Source organism: Perca fluviatilis, chromosome 22 (genome assembly GCF_010015445.1).
Source record: "Perca fluviatilis chromosome 22, GENO_Pfluv_1.0, whole genome shotgun sequence".
Classification (NCBI taxonomy): Eukaryota; Metazoa; Chordata; class Actinopteri; order Perciformes; family Percidae; genus Perca; species Perca fluviatilis.
The window spans coordinates 23,649,111-23,673,537 of NC_053133.1; the positions used below are offsets into that span (position 1 = coordinate 23,649,111).

A 24,427-nucleotide genomic window follows, 5' to 3' on the forward strand; every position below is an offset into this window, starting at 1 on the left:
TCATTTTCAGGTTCATAATTGTATTTTGATGTTATATCAGAACAGGTTTACATGGTTTAATTTTCAAAAAACACCTTTTTTTTGTTGAGCTGCAGCTCCTCTTTTCACCCTGTGTGTTGAGATCTCTGTTTTAGCTATAGAGTGAGGCATCACACTTCTGTACCATCTTTGTTGGGAGTCGCACATGCGCAGTAGCTAGGTAAGGACTACTAGCCAGTCAGAAGCAGAGTATGAGGGCGTGCTACGCTAGCAGCTAGGCAAGCATTATAACGTGTGTTACAAAGTGACGCACATTCTTCACGGAAGTAAAGGCTGGACTACAATAGAGCTGTTTGGAGCAGTTTGTGAACAGCGTTTTCTGTTGGAGATGGTAAGTCCCTTTGGGGTCACTTTGTAAACCTATTACATGCCCAAAAAAAGATATTTAACACAATAAAGGAAAGGGAAAAAGCTAAAATGCATAATATGAGCACTTTAAAGGTTGAGTTAAAAACATTTTTAGCCTGCGATTTTGAAGTATCTTGTTTAAATTTATGTAGTTTTGCCTTAAAAGCTTAAGGCTGCTCTTGTCACAGGACATCTGACTGCCTGAGGAGGTGCTTGTATAAGCCTCCTCACCCACAGAAGGATTATCTTGTGGGCTGGCATCTTGACTATTCATTTGACTGGATTACAGACACACAGAGTGATTGACAGCATGATAGGCTGTCTGTAGGGCTGGATGTCTGACAGTTGGTTGGGTGAAGGTCTTCAGAGCGTGATTGGTCTTTCAATTCACTTTGACCACCAAAGTCGACTGCAAGTGAAGCCTCTCCAATCCTATCCAGTACCAGTAATGAATAAGGTCCCACCTCTGGTTTTGGACCTGCTTCAGTTGGAACATGTTTCTATCTAGGGAAGTGGCCTGGCTTTTTAGGTCACTCCTTTTCTTTATTTATAGATCTCTTTATTCGATTACTTAAGCGTCCTTCTGTTGATGATGCTGTTATAGAACTTTGACCTGTAGTCAAGTAAAGATTTTTATTTTTTTTTCCATCACAAGACTTAGACGAATAATATCATGACAAGGCCATGTGGTATCTCTTAATGTTATTGAAATAGAAAAATAAGTTGTGCTCCAAAAATGAGTTGGTTACTTATTGGCCCCATGCTACACCCTTCCACAAAGTTTCATGAAAATGGGGCCAGTAGTTTTTCCACAATCCTGCTGAAACGAACCAAACTAAAGACATAACCTACACATTACAGAAAAATGTACTAGCTAAGACATTACTTGACTTGACTGGTGCAACCCAATTTAGAACCTCGTTAGTTTGAAACTAGTTAGTGGTTAATTACTATGAATATAGGAAGGACATTATGCAAAAAACTTCTCTTCTCTAAACAGCTGGTGCAAACCAATCCAGATCTATAAATGGTACTTAATTGAAAGTTGAAAGATACAATGAAATCAACTATAAACATTTCAGCTGAAACAAGACATCTCAGTGATGTGCTCCTAAAAGTAATTATTTTTTAGTTTAGTGGAGTACAATCATTTTTTATTTTTTTTATATGACTTAATTCTCAAAGACTTTGCAGTGCGAGATATCTGTTTACAGACTTGCATCCAAGAGATCTTGCTGGGTTCTGCTTACCATTTTCAGAATCCACAGAGAAGTATGGTTGTCCCTGTAGAATGCTATAGACAAGCTTGGCGCTGTTCCCATACGTCTGATCATCAGCATCATTGGCAGTCACGGTGACAACTGATGTACCTGAGAGAGAGAAAAAAAAAAAAAAGAACATGCAAAGTCAATTTGAATGGCAAAGCAGTGATACTGCACGACATTATCAAATAACTAACTCACTGTATTTGTATTTACTTTGCTTTTGAAATATCAGGGCCATGGTTTAAAATCTAATTAGTTGGCTATAAAAAGGCAGCGAGGTCTTAGTAAAATCAATCCGGAACATTAGTAGTCATCTCTTCCCTTTTTATCTAAGAAACAACAAGGTAGTTGCTGCAGCTGGCGGAACTGTGAAACAAAAGTGATAGTCGTGCAGACTGCTTCTCTTCTGGCACCTCAGTGGAAGTGATAGCTCTGATTACACCCTGGTGTCCTTGTAGATGGTTCTCTCTAAATGCCAGTGAGACTCAAAGGTGCTACGTCATCAAGGTTTCCACAGTATATATCACGGGGCGCTGATGATGTTTTATTATTCAATCTTTTACCATACCCTACTAATAAACAAGTACGTTTGTTGCACAACTAAATAGGGATGTCCCAATCAGCTTTTTTGACTCCCGATCCCATCCCGATCTTTTAAATATTGAATATCTGCCGAAAACCGAGTCCCAATTCGATACTTGTCGTTGCTCGGATAATAGCACACAAGGTTGTTTTTTTTATTTTAAACAAAAAGAACTAAGTAAACAAAGTAACTAAAATGTGTCTTAAGCTTAATACATTTTGAGTTACTGCAGCAAATTAGTCATCTTCTGCTGTAAAAAAAATAAAATAAAGAAAGTGTACTAAGAAAGACAGATTATTTTACTTGTTGCCAAGCGCTGGCAAGCTACGAGACCCTCTCTGGAAAGACACTGGTGAGTGGCCGCGCCCATCTTGGTTTAAAAATGCCAGCATTCCAGGCAGTCTGGCGGTGCGTCTATGGTGTAGGGCGTGTATGGATAAAAAGCTGTGATCACTACAAGCTGATGTACATGATCGGGGTAAGGTAAACAGGGTGAGTGCCGATACCTGATCATTAAAAACAAAAAGCCAAAATCGGCTCCGATCCGATAACTGTGATCGGGAACGGGACATCCCTACAACTAAATGTAATGTTGAGTTGTAATCAACTTATGTATTGAAACACTTAAATAGCTAATCTAGTCATAAAGTATGTATCTTTACAGACTCCTGGCTAAAAGTACCCTGGTTGCACTTACAGCCAGTGTTGCTTTTAGCTTAGCAAAGCCATATTACTGATGCATCAGTTGTCAGAGCCAGAGGTGTGGCAACATTAGATAAATACTGCCAACTGGAATATAATGACTGTGGTCAGGGACACTGTATTGGTGTTATCAGCTGGGATTACACCCAGCGACCGATATTGAAAGAGATATTTGGCAGTATTAAACATTATAACCTACTCTATCATATCACTAAAACCCCAACCTCAACAACCAATTGATATAGCTGCTTGGATACGTGTCATTTCTGTGCTAAGTAAATAAAAACGATGAAACTAATAAATATGTAAGCTTAGTAGGAGCTATTTTTCTCTCAGATGTTCTGTCATTGAGTCACTTCCATATTAAGTCCTGCGTAAGCCACCCAAGCGTTTCAATAACTCCACATTGCAAATAATGTCCTTGGCATTCAGGAGACCTCTGCCGTGTCCTGTTTAGGGTCGGACTGTCTCCGTGCATACTAATGAACCCGTGAACATCTGTCCCACTTAGTCCCAGCACTGATAGCATAAAAGGGAGCTGCTGATTTTTCATGGCTGGCTGGGCTGATTAACCAGTGTGTTCAGTCTGAACATATAAGGCAGTTTATCAGTCCAGAAACGAGTAGTGGTGACCCTGACCCACCTTTTGCCAGTATCCATGCAGCCGAGAAATCTAAGAACAGTGCACTATGAATTTCAAATAGGCCATTGTTATTTGTCATATAAGACAATTGGGTTTTGATTTACCCTTGATTGCTCCTGTGTATTAATTTGTGGTTGCATAATTGAGGATTGATTTCAAGCTGCATGCATTATTTTCATAAGCTTTGTTTATATTCCTTGCCAATTGCTTTATTTATATGACTTGAATAGGATGAAGTGAAGGGCAATGAAGCAAATCCTTAATTGGAAAGACTTTAACAATCTAAACTTTCAATATTTCTACTGCCTATTAAAATGGCAAATGGCATTACTAGTTATGAATACCCAATGAGCCTGACCAAACAAATAACAAGCACAAAAACGGTAAATAACTTTGAAGAACTGAATATGGCGTCACAATGGGACAGTGCATCCGGCTGATGAACAACACTGTTCAGTGGTTTTTCTACATTGCCTGAAAAGTGTTTTTTTGCAGCATTGTATTAATTATATATTGACAAATGTATGAATACATAAATACATACACAAATAAAGTATGGCTGCAACCTATGATTATTGAATTTACAGGTTTATCTGCGGGTTATTTTCGAGTTTGTTTATTCCACTGAAATAACAATAATAAAATGCAACAAAAAATGATTTTTACCAGTCTATGGGGACTTCTTCAAATTGCATGTTTTGTCCAACTAACAGCCCAATCAACAGTTTACAATATAAAACATGGAAAAGCAGCAAATCCCAAATTAGAAAAAGTTGGGCATTTGTGCTGGAAAAATCCAGCCATCTCTAAAAGAACTAAAACGAATCATAACTTACCAACTTCGGACATTTCAGGGACACTGGCGAAGTAGATTTCCTTTGCAAACCTTGGCTCATTGTCGTTAATATCGTGGATTTTTATGTTAAATTCAGTGTCAGGCTCCAGCTCTGCATTGGTTTTCCTATCCAGGACCTTTGCAATGAGCGTGTACATAGCTTTCTCTTCCCTGTCCAGCCTCTTGGTGGCATGAATATCCCCAGACTTCTCATCAATCAGGAACAGGGTGCCTGCCCCTTCTCCAGTCAAAACATACCTCACATTGCCATCACCTTTGTCCATGTTGGAGTGCAGCTGAAAAAGTAAGGAGACACATTTTATACATATAGAGTCAAACTTGTACAAATATAGCAATGTTGTATGGGGTTGTAATTGCACAATCTTCAGACAAGAAAACACACTGTTGCCATTTTGTGTAACCAATGGAAAAAGAGTTATCCAGAATATTTACAAGTCCTAAGCATTGTCCCTTGAACACCTCTCCACATTTTTTTTTTTTTTTTTTTTTTGCTGTGGCTTAAAATAAGATACTTAAATAATAATAAGACAAAATAAATAAATTTCTGGCCATGGGTCTCCCAGTTTAGGAGTATACCCAAGGATGTTTTTGTCTTGGCATTACTAAGAAAAAAAAGGTTTGTTCTACATGTCTTCAATTTTAGCTTTATGCCCTGTTTCCAATTCTCTTTTTTTTATTTTATTTTTTTTATTTTAAACTATTGCATGCATCCGTTTCAGCTAACATTTATGAACTTTTAACTCATTATTGTCCTTCACACGCCTCTCAAGTTGGCCAATTTACACAACTTGTAGCTATTTTTGTTCTTGATACATTTTTTTCTTGTATCTCGACACTTAGGTTAGTTTGTATTTTTCATCCCCGAGTTGATTTACGTAACATGCAGTAAATAAACAGTGCATGCTACGTGACTTCCTTGGGAATGAATACATTGAATAAACTGTACTGTTTGGCCAAGTGGGGCTCCACTACATTTACACCATAATCTAGATATATGAAAACCTTGTGACACTACTGCGAATGCTGAAATGATGGCCTGAACCCACTCAGGGATCTATCTGTTTCACTCTCAGAACAGAACATTGCTTTGGCACCCACAGTGTCAAGTGTGACATACTCCATTTGTTCAGATCAAATTAGTCTTATATTAGTCTATATTTCTCTTCCAAATTGTGCCTTTTGAAAAATGATGAAAACCTGACCTACAGCAACAATTGCTAAAATTAGTCACCTATGACCTATCCATCACCTTGAAGCGGCTCCAAGTGTCATGGAGGAGTAACGGCGGCATACTGTGACAGACACTTGATTCAAGCTCATTACTGTACTGGATCTGTCAGCAGATATATTTAGAGCACTATCTCATGGGTTCACATTTTAAATGACATGAAGTTAGGGACACAGATGTACGTCAGCAACTTATTAATATTAATGTCGGCATGCTGTGAGGAAACTAATTATTTTTTTTCCCCCCACAGTTGGAGGAGTGATGTCAACGGTACAACTTTGAATGGAAATTAGGAATATATTGCTAGCTATTCTCAGGCAAATGGGACGCTTGTGAAAACAAGATGCTGTCAAGTTTAAATCAACAATATGCGCAGTATTTGGCGTTGTTTTTGAAAATATTTTGATGCACATGTACGTCAATGCAAAGTCTATAAAGAGGAATAGCAGTCATTCTGAATTTTCACTTATATTTGTGTTCAAGGGACAGACTATTCATTGTTTGTGGATATGAATTCTCTCCGTAGCTGTACACCAGAGAGCCATGGATTTATGAGATGTTATAGATGTGAAGGCTGCTACTGCTATTGATGAATGGCAGGCTAATTATGGTGAGCAGTAGAGTGTCTGTATGAATTTATTTATTCAGATCGGTTTTATATACTATGTGGTATGTGCATTTACTCCCAAAAATAAAAATAAAATGATGTATAGTCTATATTGCATGTTATCTCATAATGACTCAGTACACATTGCTTACTTCTGCAAAAAGGTCTCCTTATTTGCACTACCACTCAGTAAGAAATCTATGGAAAGAAGAGCTGTTTACCCATATGATTAGGACATTGACAGCAGACATCCAATAATTAGCAAAAGTGCATGAGGTAAGGGCTTGGATGTCCCCAAGTATAGTGGAAATATGTAAAATGCATACCACAAGGTTCTACAAAGACTGTACAATTCCTATTATCCTGTAGACAGCTTGGCTGCATAGGGTGCAGGCTCCTTTGATGGCTCGCTGTTTGTTGCTTCTCAGGTTCCTTTTTTCCCGGATTAACAACCACGACTGGAAATATGGTAATAATCAGATGAAAACTACCGAAGAATAGAATCAAAAGATTTGGAAGAGTGCCACAGTCACCTTTTTTTCTACCTTGAAATGAATTGTCTATGTAGTGGTACTGTATATTGGCTGCAGGATTAGGACATGCACTAAGCAATGCTGGACAACCATCCTTACTAATATTCAGAACTGTTGCCATTCAAATACAGCTCTATGCTTCCTGTGTGATAATTAGGCCTATACAATTTCCGAGACCAACCACAAGAATTGCACTCTTCCAAATCTTTTGATTCTATTTTTCGGTAGTTTTCATCTGATTATTACCATATTTCCAGTCGTGGTTGTTAATCCGTGAAAAAAGGAACCTGAGAAGCAACAAACAGCGAGCCATCAAAGGAGCCTGCACCCTATGCAGCCAAGCTGTCTACAGGATAATAGGAATTGTACAGTCTTTGTAGAACCTTGTGGTATGCATTTTACATATTTCCACTATACTTGGGGACATCCAAGCCCTTACCTCATGCACTTCTGCTAATTATTGGATGTCTGCTGTCAATGTCCTAATCAAATGGGTAAACAGCTCTTCTTTCCATAGATTTCTTACTGAGTGGTAGTGCAAATAAGGAGACCTTTTTGCAGAAGTAAGCAATGTGTACTGAGTCATTATGAGATAACATGCAATCTAAAAAATAATGGCGCTCCTGTACATCTAAATCGACCAGCAATGTGGAAGTTTTAAGATTTGATTTCTGCAGGGATGTCTCATAGAAATGGTAATAATAGAAAGTATTTAGTGTAGTGACTTAAAGTGTAGCAACCAAGCTAAATTGATTAAAACTCTGTACCTAACATGTATTGCAAATCTGTTACATCTAGTACAGCTAGAAAAAAAATGATATTGATACACTTGACAAAGTGTGCCACAAAGTGTTTTCCACACAGCCTTAACAAAATCAAATGTTAGCACTATACCGCACTATATTTGCAGAGATTTAGTGGCTCTCCTTTCAAGGCCTTGCAGCACAAACACAGCCTTTTCAAGGCCTTACAACAGAAGCACAGAAGAGAGCCTTGATGAGTTAAATCGCCTTGCACAAACACTAAGGAATTGTCAGTAAAGCGGCAAAATCATTGGCAATTCTTGTCAGGTCTCTGGTAAGCATTGCTCGCTGCTGCACAGAGGAGATAGCAAAAATAGAGTGCAGAATGGATACAGAATAATTACTCTTCTTCCCTCTGTCTCTTAAGACATAGGCAAAAAATCTTTACAATTGGGACACCGAACTATAATGTATATTATGCAGGTTAAAGTTGCAGCATACAGTATCTCCGGTGTGCTTTGTAGTTTTCAGAGCTCATACAAGTTCTGCAAAATTCATGCAGAAATGGATCGAGCACGGCCTTGCAAAATCTCAAGGAGACGTATTGGCAAAAATATTAACACAACAAAGTGAGCTACCTTGAATTTTCTAATTTAGAGCAGCACATTTCCTTTGCAAAGCACAAGACAATACAGTGTATCCGGGGTTTAATAGGATTTAGTTCACTTCAAGCACGCCACTCAAATGCTCCAACATTCAAAGTTTGTGGTTGTATTGCTCAGCATTGCAAGTGTTCACACTTCACAGCCCTGCTTAAGAAGTAGGGCACCACAGCTGCACACACTGAGTGCTCACACTCATTAATGGCCCCGTGAAAGTCAGTTAAAATGAGATTTAAGGGTTTTAAGCTTGATAAATGCACAGCCGCTGCATAGTATATTTACAATCACTAAATACACCATGCTCTTTTTTTCCAGTGTTGACAATAACTGCTGAGTAAGTGCTCCAAACCTTACTCTTGCTATGCAGTTACTTTTCTTATCATTCTGTGAGTTATCCGTCAGCACCGCTCAAAATGTAGGCTTCAAAGGAGCATGCATTTTGAACACCTTGATAAGCAATATGAGCTGCATTTGTTATATGGTGCAGTCCCAGTGGTGCACTGCCTCCATTTCAGTTAAAAGGCGAGCTAGACAAGAGTGTGGCTGTTCTTTACATCAGATTTGATTGGCGTAATCAAGAAATCAACCTCAAGTGACAGTGAGTGAGTGAGTGTGTGTGGGTTGATTGGAGAGGTTTGATTGAATGTGAAATAAACAAGGTCTCCCACAGTGCACTGCAAAGGCCATTAAATGATCTTTATGAGGAGGGCCATCAAGGCTGTGATGGCTTTGTGCCGGGCATGAAAGTGATTTTTTTTTTTTGCATTTGGTATCTCGTTCCATCTCCCTGTCCATCTAACCTCTTATTTGTTTGTCTGTCTGCCATTGTCATTATCCTCCCATTTTTCCTATTGGGGGGGAAAAAAAAATAAATAAAAAATGCACATAATAATTTCCCAGAGCCTAAGGCGGTGTCTTGAAATTGCTTGTTTTTTTTCGGCAGCATATCTTGTTTGGCCTTTTTGCTTATGAAATGACGCAAACTGTTAATAAGTTGTAAAAGAACTAAATAGTGGAATCATTTTCCGTGTATTTATGTATCGATGAATTGACTGCACTTGAATCATCGCTGCTCTAATATCGGTTTATCAACTTGTTTTCTATCCATCCACCCAACTTATAACTTGTTTTTAGGGCTTTAACAATCAGTTTCATTATTGATCAGTGGGCCCACTTGGCAGTGTCATCAACGTTCTTGTTTTGTCTGTCTAATAGTCTACAGTAAAACCTTAAGATATTAAGTTTACTGTCATATATGACAAAGGAAAACGACAAATTGAGAATATATGGCATTTTTGCTTGGGAAAAAATAGGCGGCAATTATTTCACTGTTGATTAAATGATCGCTTGATTATTCTCTCTATTATTATCTATCCGTCCATCTTTTGATATGGTCTCTATATTTATGTATCTATCCTTAAACTTGTTCTCCATGTCGTCTCTGTCACCATCCCGGTCTGTCTCTCTGTCCAAAACTCTAAAGTTAAACTGATTATAATTAGTGATATGGATCACTGCAGTTCCTTCTGTAAAGCAGAATGGCAGTATGTGTCTGCACTATGCCCCCTCCCTGCCCCTCAGTAATGCATTACAGCCGCATGTTTTGGGGGTGGTTTAATGGGAAAAAAAAAAAAAAAAAAAGGGGTGGTGTGGGGGCGCCCCGCAACCCCCCCCCCCCGACATATCGAGGAATGGCCCCATTTATAGTTATTAGCATTTGCTTTGCTGCTTCATCACATAACACAGCTAGGTGGATTTCATTGGGCCTTCTTGATTGATATGTTTTCTTCTTCCTCCTCCTCCTCCTCTCCATATTCCATTTATTTTTGCTGTTCCTTTCTTTTCACCACATCAGGATGATGTTTTTTTTGCAAAAGAAGTTGTCATATCCCCCTACTCAACCTTGCACAAGACACTTGTTTACTCCGGAGTATGAGGTGTGTGATGAAAGCCAGCTTCCTCTGAGAAAATTGGCTGTCGACAGTCACCTCATTTCCCTCCCTCGAGTTGATAACTGTAGCGTTCCCCATCACACCTGTCTTTATAGTGCTAGCATGGGTGAGCTGACAAGAACCTCTCTAATCTGGGTGGGTGGGGAGGAGGAGCATTGTCCCGAAACTCTCCTTTCTTTTTTTTTTTTTTCTTTTTTTTTCTCTGATTCTTCTGAGAAAAGTGTCTTGCGAGAGCTGCATTTTTAGAATTTGGTCTGAAACATCTTATCTGACATCTGAGACTGGTTTTAAATGTATGCATGTTTTGAGTCTGATTTGTCTGGGCCTTGGCCTGGTATTGATTATTACATTTGTACCCTGTCTGTGTTTTTTGTCAAACTTGTATACAAAGTAAAGTAGCTCCTTCATATGCAGTTGCATGTTTGTCCCTTAGGTACATGTTATGTTTGTGAACACTTTGTGAAAGTATGTAGAATGTCAGAATGTGATTGCAATTACAGAGCACCAGGCATTGCTTTCTACAGATTTTATTTCGGTTTCTTTTCCTTTACAATGTCTATGTACCTCTAGGACTGGGTATTGTTAAAAAGAATTTGATTCCGGTACCAATACTGTGACTTCAATACCGGTTCCTGATTGATACTTTTTTTCCATAAAAATTTCATAAAATCCATTTTAACAAAAGGAAATTACAACATTAAGCACTACGACACAACTATTTGTACTTATGTTTCAGCTACAACTACGTGAGCCCAGTCTCTGTGCGTAACGTAGAGTTTTTCCTGCATCTCTCTATGACGTGTAACATTAGACAGCCAATCACCAGCATTATTAGATCTTGGTAGAAGCATGCTGCATGCTAATTGGCTCACTGACGCTGATGAGATTTGCTCCCTAGGTATTTAAATATGGTATTAAATGATGAGGCAATTTTCGATACTCCATACTTAGGAGGCAATTTGGTTGGTGCCTAAAAAAAGTATTGAATCTGGTACCCAGTCCTATTTACCTCTTTATGTGGACATTTTGAAATAAAGAAAAGTGATTTTCTTTTGAATAGGACTTGCCAACAGGGAGCTTCAGCTCATGACTCATGTACCCTTGGCATTATTGGCTGATTTGAGCGGTGGTGTGAAGCTCGTCTCATGAAAATTATTTCATATTTAATGTAAAAAAAAAAGCCACACCTTGTGTTTTGGGTATCGAGGAAATATTCCTTTTTACATTGATGGCATCTGCACAACAATAAATCAGTCATTTTGATTTTACATATACAGTAATAGTATGTTTTTTATTTTTTTAAGTGAGCAAACCATGCGATAAAAAGTACTTTACAAAAAGGACTGTTCAAGACTGCAGGAAGAGAGCAGTTCATGTGCACTCACTGTGTATCTGATAGCTCCAGTTAACTGTGCCTGTAACAGCCAGATTTCTGGCAGCCCATTCGTCTTCAGCCAATTACATCAAACACCACTTCAACAAGCTAAACCTTCTATAATTAGTCTGCAGGCTATGTGTTTAAACACGGTACCTTGCCGACATATTGATGGTCATTTCCTGTGTACTCCTCGAGCAGAAAGAATTGATTCCACATCCATCCACGTTTGGAGCGCTGGAGAATCCTGCCATCACTCTCTGGCATCCCAAACAGATTCCCAATATTCCCAGGTGTGAAAGGCAGGGCAGTACTGGGCCACAGGATAGAGAGCATCAGGAGAAGCAGAACCTGATTGGTTATCATGGTATCCAATCAGCTGGGAAATGTCCTGGATGACTTCTGAATTATGGTAATGAGCTTCTGATGGGATGAACACTGGAAGGCAGTGTCAACAGAACAGACATTGTATTCCTCTCTTTGATGTCCTTTGGATCCCTGCGAAAAGAGGACACTTTAGTGAAGAAGCACTTTCACGACACTTGTGTATCTCTTTTACAATAGGCTTCAAACCCCAACCAGTTAAGATCCATTGAGACAGATTGTGGACAACCATTGGGCAACACTGATGTACATAAAAACTCTGTATGCCATTTCTCTATTTCAATTGCAAATTTTTTTACCAGGGCAGCAGCTAATTCTGCAATCACAGCTTCACAATGCTAATTCCGTGATTGGATTTGTCTAAGATGAGTAAACAAAAAAAAAAATGTATATATAATGGTTGTTAAATGAAGAAGTTCTAATTAATGAACATTATTCTAAAACTATTCAACCCTTATTTAGAAACCTATTCGGGTAGACTTGTTTAATGACATTTAAATAATCTAATGATAAGAAAGTATGCAAAACTAATGCCGTAGGGGTCATTAGACAAACTTCTAAGGGAGTGATTAATGACTGAAAAAAATATAACAGCCACTGCAATCTAAATGCGTCAACAAGAGACTGCGATCATCACAGTACATTTGTCAAATTAAGTTTACTCACTGCAGCTACCTGGAATGTTTCCTTGTTTCTTTTTTATTTCCGTAGTAAAAGCGTGAGCAGCACTTCACCAATCTTAAGTTGCATTACTGATGATGCACAAACAGTGAGTGTATTTTAATAGCTAAATGCAGGCTTGTCGAGGAGCAGAATGTTTCTGCCATTTGCCAAAGGCACCACTGTAAAACACTCAACTGACACTAACTTTGTATTTGTATCCCCTGCTATGCACTCATTCATTTACAACGCTACAGAGCAACCTGCACAACCGTGTGCAGAGATAAATTGTCTTGCTAAAGACGCATATCTTTTCCATCCCCCTTAGCCGTTTTCTCCAAGGTTTTAACTCCAATCTGTCTGTGCATATATGCATACTGATGGTTAATTCCATAGATTTGTATTCCCCCCCCACCCTCCCAATATGTTATGATGGACTCTAAAAGGAGAAAATCTACATAGACGTAAGGAATCGCCGCAATGACCCCCAGGTATGTGTCAGGCTTTGTGACTGTGATAAGGTATTTTGTGGTATTGGTAGTCTTCCTTTGTCACTTAGGCTGTGTCACCGCCAGGACTTGTCCTGATAGGTAATTTGGGTGTGCATGCATAATTCATGGTCTTTTGGAAGTTAATCCTAATAAATCTTGCCTCTCTTGCTAAAAGAGCCTATTTAGTAGGGTTCCCGTGCGAGGGCCAGAGGACCAGAGACAGCCTGACAAGCATTCGCTGTGTACCTCAGGGTATGCTGTATAAAGTTGGGCACATGCTACTTTAGCAATCCCTCTGCTTTTGTTCAGAGCTCTTAAATAAGGACTGTATTATCAGTGGAAGTATTCACATGAACAAAGGGCCTGTTACTCTCTACGGACAAATTAGTATTATGGTCCCATTGATGAAAGTGAAGTACGGAATATGAATGAATGTAATCCTTTGAAATGAAAATGAAATAAGTAAGCTAATGAGATCTCAACCTAAAACATTGCTCACTCGGCTCTTTCTTAGACACTCGGACCAGCTTCGCCCAGTTATATCTGTTAAATCAGCGATACTTTCCACGTCTTCTGAATACTTTTTTGATTGAGTTGATCAAAGTTGGTTTCGGATGAACATGCATCCATACGTACTCACTACCTTAAGCAGCATGGTAGACTTGACCAAACTCCTACCTAATCAGGCTGGCATTTAGTTAATGTGGTTCATTTGTAGCTTTTTTCCTACCGCCACTTTTACTACTTTTAGCTCTTCACCTTTTGATTTTTTTGTTCTCCACGTATGACCTTATCTTATGTATGTTGCATTTAAATGTATAAAAGGTGCTATACAAATAAAGGTACAATAATCATTGTTATTAAACCTTTGAATAATCTATAAAAATGTTGCAAGAATATGAATTACAGCTGTGTGTCTTTCTCTGATGCCAGGACATGAATTTTAATTTTGTAAATGTACTGCTTCAGTAGAAGAGATAAAATATAGGTAGTGTTGTAAATTGCTGATCACTGCTACATTATTTTTTTTTTATTTCTTGTGCATGCCCATAATGGGGCATGAGTGTGACACGTGAGTTCCCGAAATCAGGAAACGCCGCCTTGCAATTAATCTAGTCTGATGCTTGTGATTGCATTTTCTAATTATCATTCCAGCCTGCCCTTGAGTTTTAATAGCATTCTGGATATTAATCTTTGATGTGGTGGGCCTATTAAGCATTAGGCCAGTGTGTCTTTTCAGAATTCTTCCAAACACTCCATTAAAGGATGAGTGAGCTTGCTGAATCAATGCCAGATCCTATAGACTCTAGCTGAATTATCTCAACTCATTTGTCCTGTTAAATAGTGGAGTTTGTTAAAAAAAATACTTTATGATTAGATTAAGTTGTAGACAGCTTATATGGCTTGGCATTAAAAACAGAGATGTGAAGGGACCGAAATGGTTGAGTATGCTTTTTAAAGTGTTGTCTAGGGTTGTTATTCTTAATCGTGGCTAAGACACATTCTGGCAAGAGCTCCGCTGTGCTCCAATTCTGTAATCTGCAAAATTATACATTCTTGTTTTGCTGAATAAGAATATCTTTGATCAGATATAAACTAGCTGTTCATCAGGATATTCTTCCCAGAAAAGCACAGCCTCGCACATTAGTCTGTATAAATCTGTAGGCACATGCATCCCAAAATTGAACACGCAGGCTTACCCACAAACATTAAAACTAAGCACTTTCATGGCTTCTCTGACTTTAGTAGGACAATAAATATGTGCAGCAGAAGTCTAGTTTGCAAACCTTTTCAAGAGGTCTTGCATGCATAATAAATTGATAATCCTCTATACATGGGAGAATATGAACACCTACGTACACTGACCATCTGTGCTGTACAGACCGTTGCTTCAACTTTGGCCCAGTGAAAACATTCCACGCCGTTTGCATGGATTTAATGTAAAATTGCCCTTTTAACCGTAAAGCTCCTGAATACGACATATATTCCCATTTAAAGCAAAGGACACATTTGTCTGAAGTAGTCGGTGGACTTCCGTCATGAGTCACATTTTGATTAACATGTATTTCATGAAATGATCTTATAATATATTCCACATTCTTACAGTAGCATGCACCTCTAAATCCAAGCAAATCGAGACACACACAGAGATGCAGAGTTGCATAAGGGTGGGGCGACATGATTAAACATCTCCCATCCGAAACCAAAAATCAACCACATTTAAAACTGGCATTCAAAACACCATTTTGATTATAGCCGTATGTTGTTCTCTTGAGGAATTCAACAAGTGACTATATTGTGTGAGCACAGGCAGAGGTACATTAATTGGGTGTGGTAAAGACAAAGAAGAGCAAAGGAGAGTTGCAAGGTCACAAAACCGGTGCCATGACCAGTCTTTGGTCATTTGTATGTGCACCGTTTATCCAATAACATCATTTACGGCTGGCAAAATGCAGCGTTTTTTTTTCCAGCGACAAACTAACCACGTATGTGAGTTGGGTGCAAAGACTCTGGTGTTTTTGTGATCGGCACTTTGAGTAGCTCGAGTGATTTCTTGCTGGTATTGACAGAGCAGCACAGACGAATGTAAATCTAGCATCAGGGGCGTCGATGTACCAAGACGCAGCACCTGTACAAGCCTCCAATTGGTGGAGCCCTAGACCTTCCCAAGTCTGCCTCCACTGGCTGCAGTCTATGGCAAACCTCAGCAAGCTTTACTCATGTTTTGAAATCCTCTAAGCAATTTTGTGATACAGTGCACACTTCCTTGTTGAAAAGCCACTCTAAAAGTGAGGGAGGGCCTGTTTTTTTTCTTTTCTTGAAAAGGGTATGTTGACATTGAACATGTAACAAAGTCCACTCCATTATTTAAAATAATGCTTTCATTGAGATGGCTTTCAGAAGGGAGTATGCATTTTAACAAGGTAATAATAATCAATTAACCTACCCATATGTCTCGCTATAGATCTAGAGTATGTGAAGGAAAGGCTTTCCAGGTTAGCATAGCTAAACCACAAAAATAGTACACTCTGGCAAAAGATATTGGAAGGATATTCAAATGCTGGGGTTTAATTAAAACTGACTAAAATGTCCGTATTAATACCATTAATTTGTCCAGAGAATAGCCCGATATCCGTCTCCCTGATCCCCGTTTCCTCACTAACGTATACAGTGTTTTCCAAAATGATGTTTTATCCTTTAAAGCTAGCTGTGTGAATGCTCATGAGAGCCTCTGTACATGTGTGGGTGAATGGATTTCCACCTCCTTTTCATTTCTACACCGAAAGGTCACTTCATATCTGACAATAATTCAGGGAGCGCGTTAGTGGCTAATTTGCACTAAACAGTAATGGCGTTACATGGATGACCCGGTGCACAGCACACTACTACACCCTAATATATCACTTTGGTGACTGTAAAGCTGTCGGTGTGTGAGGCAGCACACCCGAGGACTACGCGGTTAGAGAGAAGAGCGAAGAAGAGTAAGGGGTGGATTAAGTTTCGTGCTGTGGAGGATATGCACATGTACATACTCAGCAACACTGTTGGCTGCTTTCGCTGCACCGCCCGAACACCATGATAAACACCTTCATGCGTTTTTAGAGATATGAATGGTACAGTGCCTCTCCATCAAATCTGCCCAGAGCACATCACCAGTATGATTCACGCTCACGGCATCTCAGCAGACAGACAAATGCGTCTGCACACACACGCACACACACACACACACACACACACACACACACACACACTGAGAGAGAGCCTGGAATGGACACTTGGAACAGGTGCAAACGCATATGTACATATACTTGTATTCTTATATATATGCACATAGCCAAGCACATGCATCTACACACGTAGATAAGATGTATGGGCGTCCTCTATTGCACACTATGGATTCCGAAAACCACTTTGGATTGGGTTGACAAAGTCAGTACTAATATTAAAAAAATTAAAATAAAAAAAAAGCACAGTCTGACAAACAATATAATGCTACAGAGTTGCACATATGCAGTGTTATTCCCGTGTGACAGGTTCATATTTTTTTTCTATTCATTTAAAGGGAATTAATATATGCTAAAAACACTTCCTAGTAGTAATGTTTAGGTTTGTTTTATCAGGCATCACTGATAAGCTTAAAGTTCAAATTTTTAACAAAAATCTACTGTGGTACTACCACGTCCATATTTTTTTATATATATATATATATATATATTTTTTTTTTTTTCCATTTCCAAGCACACCTTGTACACAAATAGATTATAAAGACAGATTCAAGATTAGAGCATTAGACAGCAGATCTAAACATTCCCTGCTTCGGTCAATTTAGCTGTTTTCGACCTCTTTGAAGTTGCAACACTTCTTTTCATGAGATGGCCACAGTGCTGCATTAGTCGGGCTTCGTCACAGCGCAACAAAAAAAAACAGATCATCCCCTGGAGTCTGGAAGCAGACAAAATATAAATATGTCCTTTAACATACACCAGAAAAAGCCCTTACCTTTTTGAGTTTTACAGCTTAGCATCCATCTGTGTCACTGAGTGCACGGTGCTGTGTCCCTACTCCTTAGCAGTGCTTAGCGCTGGAGAATCTGACTCCTCACGGCAGTGCTTACATTCCAAGACTGACAACAGCACAGCTGGTGCGAATGTGTATGGGAGTGTGTGTGTGTCTGTGCAAGAGAGAGACGAGAGAGAGAGAGAGAGAGAGAGAGAGAGAGTCTCTTGCCTGCTTCCCTCACTCGCTCTATGCTTCTCTCTTTCTCTCTGCCCTCCCTCGCTCCATTTCTTCCCCGCTCTCTGGCTTCTCTCCCTTTCCTCCTCTACACTTACTTTCTATCATCGCTCTCTCTCTCTCTCTGTCTTTCTCTGTTTCTCCCTCCTCCCCCCCCCCTCTCTTCTTTCTATCCCCTCCTCTCTCTTTCTCTAGCAGTGCATCACTTCTGGCGGTGGATGTCACCGAGGCTGAGGCTGAGGCGACTTTGCCCCTGATTGGCTGCCATTCACAAGTTGGCGATAAAGAAAAGGGAGAGAGAAAACAGGAAGAAAAGCAAAGGGAAGGGAAAAAGTGGGGGTGGGGTAAAGGGAGAAAATAGTGCCCTTACATCCCAGTGAGCATCAGTTGACTGTGGAATGGAGAAACAGGGGAGGTTAGAGAGGCTGAAGGCGAGGTTGGACACTGGGAAGGCGCAGTGTTTTCCCTTTTTTTTTTCATACTGTGAATGCATCCAGAAAGCTCTCTATAAGAGGCTGCGCTGAAAGCGACTGCTATGACGGATCGACCGTATGATGTTTGATGTCTAAAGCAATCTTCCCCATCTAATCTTCTTTCAATGACAAGTGGAATGAAGGAGAAAAAGGCCATAACTTGTAAATCAGCCACACAGCGAGGGGTGTGTGTGTGTTGTGTGTGTGTGTGTGTGTGTGTGTGTGTGTGTTGGTCTGTTCATCTTCATCTTCGTCTTTTACCCCGCTGACTTGGCCGGCAGTATGTGACAGGTGCACATGCAGTCCAGGCACTCTGTCATCTCATCTCATTACATGCTTCATGTCGGATGCATATCAATAGGTCTCAATATAGTACGTGCCTATTGAGTGATACAGCATTTTAATTCAACTGAAGGGAATGGAGTGGGGGCATAATTTATCATGGAGATGCTGAGGGGTGAGACAGAGAGGGCCGGGCAGCGATGCGTCCTTAGATGCCGATATACGTCCCCGACATGTACCTCGAGCAGATAAACGGTCAGCGGAAGTGACTTTGAAATGCATGGGATGCCACTCAGAGCTCCACTGTTGATGAATAATTTAAGAAAAGCAGCAGTTACACTGGCCAACCTCATCTGAGCTCAAGTTTTATCTCTCAATATCACTGTGAATAGATTATCAGCTCAAGCTCTCTGCACCAGATAAACAAAAATGCAAACAGGCCAAACTAATTAACATCCAAACAAGCGGGCGAGGTAGCCTCCCTCTGATACCAAGCCAAGTCCTCACACTCCATAATTCGCTCCCTCTTTGTGTTCATGGTGCTGGGAGATTAAGAAGTAGGTGTGCGTTTCTATTTTTCTTCTTCATGTGTGCATGTGTTGGCTTGTGTTGTGTTGTTTGTATGTATGACGGGTGTGAATGTTTGTTTGTTTGTTTGTTTGTTTGTTTGTTTGTGTGTGTTTGGTGTTCCTTACTAACAAGCCACTGGAAAAAAAATAAAAAAACAGGCTAATTTGTACATCTCTGCATAGAATTAGTATTAATTTACCTGCTATCTATACCCCTGGGACATTTATAACTCTGTTGTTACGCAGCCCAAACAACTCTGTGCAAACATCAGAAAACGAGAACAAGCATTGTACGCAACCGTATCAGGAAATATATAGAAACATTTTATCTTCCAGAGCCACCATTCTCAAATACTTTATACACGCAAAAATTCAAATCTTTCTCATTTTTATTTCACACGCTTTCCAGGCAAACAATTTCCAAATTCCCATTGCTTTCGTGCTACCCTTGTGATGAGGACTCCATTACATTAAATCAAAGTTTTCCAGGCTGAGGAAACAGCTTCCTTAAGTAAGGGTGTCTCCTGATCCTCTCCCAATTCTGTGTGTCGGCTCCCATCAGCATCACTTTCTTGCTGCACTTGTATTCACCTCCACAGTCCTAGCTGCTGCTGATTAGCTCTCTGATTTCCCTTGCCTTCTCAAAGGAACGCTCAAGTGCGGATGTCTGCCCACTGTTTGCTGTGCTAGCATAACAACCGCAGGTGCTGACAGGTTATTGATATAGCACTCTGTATGGCAATGACAAGGCCACATTAGCTGAGCAATGAAAACTCAAATCCTGTCTCCTGTTGCTGCTTTTAGCATCGTACGCAGCCACACGATCCCTTACAAACTAACACAGGGTGTACAGGTAGGCATACAAAAAATGAACATGTTTTTAGCTAGAAGCCATCATCAGCGTCATCACTTACGCTGATGATGGTTTTTAGCTGTAAGCTTGTTTTTGCCTATATTACGCAAGAAGACTACTTATCTGTGAGTGCCAGAGTTTCATTGGTTATAGATCGCATGGTGAAAATATGTCAATCTTTCAAAGGATGGTCATTCACTTTGCTAAATAAACCACATTGCAAAGAAAAGCAGCACAGTATGGTTTATTTAAGTCAATATTCCTTTACAGAAATACTTAGCTGCCATGTGTGCAGCTGTGCATTGTGGTTTTGGGGTTGGCTTCATCTCTGACAGCATTGTTTGCAGTGAGAACTGTATAGCGTTGGAATAGCTGAATCAAATAGATTGGCTGTCAGTCGGAAAAAAAAGAAAGGGGAAAAAAAAGTTTTGTCAAGGCCAGAACTGAGCGAGGAAATACTTTAGCTTTCAAAAATACAGCTAGTACCAAAGTGACCTTTGCTTGTTTCTAGGGGATTCTTAATTGTTGTTGAGTACACTGGGTATTTCAATTCCTCCCATTTCATAGCTGCAGGAACACTTTAAAGTGTCCATATTATGAAAAAAAACTATTTTTCTGGGATTTGTGTTGTTATTTTGTGTCTCTGGTGCTTCCACACGCATACAAACTTGGAAAAAATACCATCCATGCTGTTTTGAGTGAGATACAGGTTTCTGAATGTATCCTGCCTTCAGTCTCCGTATCAGCTGGTCAAAATCGGCAGGGCCGTCTACATCATCGGCCGAAACATTTGGCTAACCACTTTAGCTCTTATCGCATCCGCTATCGGTTTCTCCAACTTCGGTCAGTACAGGGCAGGATTAGCCGAGAGACTTCTTCTAAATGAGGACGCACTTCCAACTTTGCGTGGAATACCTGCAGACGAAGGACATGTCAGTAGTTCTATAGTGTTGTAGCAGTGTTTTCGCCATTGAGAACAAGGTGGCTAACCGCTAGCAGCGCTAGCTTCCAGCTAGTAGTCCTTACCTAGCTACTGCGCATGTGCGACTCCCAACAAAGATGGGATAGAAGTGAGATGCCTCACTCTGTAGCGAAAACAGAGAGCTCAACACACAGGGTGAAAAGAGGAGCTGCAGCAATGTGCAGTACAACAAAAATATGGTGTTTTTTGAAAATTAAACCATGGAAACCTATTCTGGTATAACCTCAAAATACAATTATGAACCTGAAAATGAGCAGAATATGGGCACTTTAACAAAACCGTTGCTTCAGTAGAAAACACAGCAGTACTTTAATAATGCCACGTTTTCTCCCTAAAAGGGAGTTTTTCCTCACCACTGTCACACTAAATGCTTGCTCTTGGGGGGAATTACTGGAATTGTTGGGTCTTTGTAAATTATAGAGTGTGGACTAGACCTACGCTATCTGTAAAGTGTCTTGAGATAACTCTTGTTATGATTTGATACTATAAATAAAATTGAATTGAAGTTAATTGTTTGATGGCGCTCCATCTTTTTCAGAAGATTGTCAGTGGTGCGGGGCTGTTATATAGGGAATCCTTTCTCTCTGATTACATATTGTGGAGCACGTAAACACCATACCCTATACCACCGTTTGATTCAGCATTTGATCTAGATTTCTCAGCAGTTTTCCCGCTGATAAAGGTGAAGAAATGTCATCGAAAACCGAGACTTGCTCAGTGTGTCTTCGTCCACATCAAAGGTGTCAGGCATTGGCCAGTACCTGTACCCTTCTCTTCATAAGACTTTCGTAAAATTACTCCATACTGTAATTACACCCCCAAGGTTGGCAGAATTGGAGGGTAGAGTCTGATCCATTATGACTTACATTTGCATACATTTTACAGATTTACTGCAGCTGAGGCTCTTACCCCAGACCAACTAACACTGGGTGAGATGGTACAGGGTAAGGTTCAGGTCCTCACTCAAGGACACTTTGACAGTTCACACGTCTGTTAATGGACACATGTTGGCTATTACAGGGACTGAACCTGTGAACATATTGGTTCTACATTATGATCACTGGCCCAGCCTGGAGCTTGAGCAATGCTTTCTTTTTTTTTTTTTTTTTTTTAAATGAAAGGTTATTCAGAAGTCATCTGCATTTCTTATTCTGATTAGTATTTCATTATGCACCTGGGCTTTGATTTATAAAAAAAAGGGGGAAGTTCAAGGCCCAATTCAATAAATTGCAAATTCTCTTTAGCTTAGTTATTCTTCACTAACTTCACAGACATTGCTGTATTTTTCCAGATTTATTTTAAACCCTATAGTTGCTCGCTGCTATGCTCTCCAGTTAGTGAATCTTTCATTATTGCATTGGATAAAACTTTATTTATTTTTTTTTTAAATCTAGGTTAGCCGCCAACAAAAACGACCCTTTACATGTTTCTATTTTTGAGCATCTGTTCTGTACGGCTGCAATCTTACCTACATTAATATATTATTGTGTTCCAGTGACCAAATTAATTAATTTCAGCCAAATGTGTGATTACAAATAGTGTGCTTGTGTTTGTAGGCTAAATAAAACCAACTGACAAATATTGTTTAAATTAGTGTTGTCAGTTAAAGGCGTTATTAACGGCGTTAAGGCAAACCCATTTTAACGGCGTCAGTTTTTTTATTGTGAGATTAACGTTCTTTTTTGGCCTAGCAAACTTTGTAGTTTTTTTCACAAGCTGTTGCAACAACTAGTAACGTTAGAAAAACTACAACACCACACTGGATCTAGATAGACCGGAAACAAAACAACATGCACGCTGCACACACTTGTTTGGGCTTGCGAGCCGGCCAAAGAGTAGTAGGCTAACGTTACGTTTTGAGTGGATGGTGAGCGCGAGACGCCAAAATAGATGGCAATAAGATTCTGAATTGAAAGTTTACTTTTTAAAACGTTGGCAAATGGTTCCATTGACAAGACCAAAGTGATCTGCGTGTTTTGTCGTTGTGAACTGAGCTATCATCGCAGCACGTCCAGTCTGAAATACCACTTGATGGCCGAGCACACAGCTGATGCAAATTCTCCGCCCCCTCATCAAAGCCAGGCAACAAAAGCACAAAGCAAGCTGATCCATGTTTCCATGTTGATAAGAGCATTAAAATGAGAAACAATAATTGGACAAAAAGAAATCAAGGGACATTTAGAATAGATAAAAAGGTGTGATTAATTGCAAGTTAACTATGACATTAATGCAATTAATCGCGATTTAAATATTTTAATCGTTTGACAGCACTAGTTTAAATATAATGTAACTCAGAGCAATTGATTTAAGTTCACACAATGTGTCTCATGTTACTTTTGGAGGAAACTTCCATTACTGGTGTGCCCAAATCCCCACTAATGTACAGTGACAATCGTGTGGAGTGAGGTGGTGTGTAGGAAGAAGTGCTTGATGACGGTTTCACAAGAAAAGCCCTGAGGATGCTCCTGTCCCAGCCAAAGTGATGACACTTCACTCAGACTGTGAACACTTACTCATGGAAGTGCTCAGCAGGCGGTACATCTGCTTTTATTGACTAAATTGCCACTATCATAAAAGATTTCACAGTCCAATCCCTACTCGCAGGCATTAAAGGAGAATTCCGGCCAATTTTTACGTTAATCTTGATCGCTATAGATACGCGAGTACTTTCGATAGAAAAAAACCCGACCCGAATCAGTGCAGGTAACACGGAGAAGCTGCAGCTACATACTCAACCCAGTCTAACGGCAGTTCGTGTAAATGTACACGTTATTCTTAATCTATTGAACGTGTTCACGGAAACGTTTTTCTCGTTTTTTTCGTGTAAATATACACGTTTTTCTCGACCGAGGCGCCCGGGGAAAGGACGCCGGGAGGCGGCCTCATGAGGTGTTACACGCCGGCCGGGAGGCGCCCGGGGAAAGGACGCCTGGAGGCGGCCTCATGAGGCGCCACACGCCGGCCGGGAGGCGCCCGGGGAAAGGACGCCGGGAGGCGGCCTCATGAGGTGCCACACGCCGGCCGGGAGGCGCCCGGGGAAAGGATGCCTGGAGGTGGCCTCATGAGGTGCCACACGCCGGCCGGGAGGCCGGGAGGCGCCCGGGGAAAGGACGCCTTGATGATTATCACAGATGCCTGGCTGAATACACTCACCGGACGGCAGCTAGCAGCTAACGGCTAACAGCTATCTGGCTGTACACACTCACCGGAGGGCAGCTAGCAGCTAACAGCTACTACCGTACTACTGTTTTTTTTTAGGGGGGAATACACTTCAAGACGTGACATGACCTGTCCTCTGGAGGACATAGCCACACCACCACCACTGAAAATGCATCTTGTTGACACATAAGGGCCCTGTTCATGTGGCACAGACATATTAATTGCATTTTGTGTCTATTAAGAGGCACAAAGGCACTCTAAAACTTGCACCGAGCACTGCCGTTTTAGCTCAGGGGACGCTTGT

At 40.2% G+C, this 24,427-nt stretch overlaps 1 protein-coding gene and 1 long non-coding RNA gene across 2 annotated transcripts in view; one reads left to right on the plus strand and one right to left on the minus strand.

The window, feature by feature from the left end:
• The window catches only part of cdh10a (cadherin 10, type 2a (T2-cadherin)), a 33,175-nt gene extending 15,428 nt beyond the window's left edge, over nucleotides 1-17,747 (minus strand). Inside the window, exons 1-4 of the mRNA XM_039790263.1 lie at nucleotides 17,572-17,747; nucleotides 11,693-12,034; nucleotides 4,417-4,711; nucleotides 1,638-1,757 (exon numbers count right to left, since the gene is read on the minus strand). Of these exons, the coding sequence (XP_039646197.1) occupies nucleotides 1,638-1,757; nucleotides 4,417-4,711; nucleotides 11,693-11,902 (625 nt within the window). The 5' untranslated portion in view covers nucleotides 11,903-12,034; nucleotides 17,572-17,747. The remainder of the gene's footprint in view (nucleotides 1-1,637; nucleotides 1,758-4,416; nucleotides 4,712-11,692; nucleotides 12,035-17,571) is intronic.
• Nucleotides 17,748-23,729: 5,982 nt separating this feature from the next.
• Nucleotides 23,730-24,072, plus strand: LOC120551897. Its single transcript, XR_005637929.1, has 3 exons — nucleotides 23,730-23,853; nucleotides 23,913-23,971; nucleotides 24,031-24,072. It is a non-coding gene; the product is annotated as an uncharacterized LOC120551897 (long non-coding RNA).
• Nucleotides 24,073-24,427: the final 355 nt, after the last annotated feature.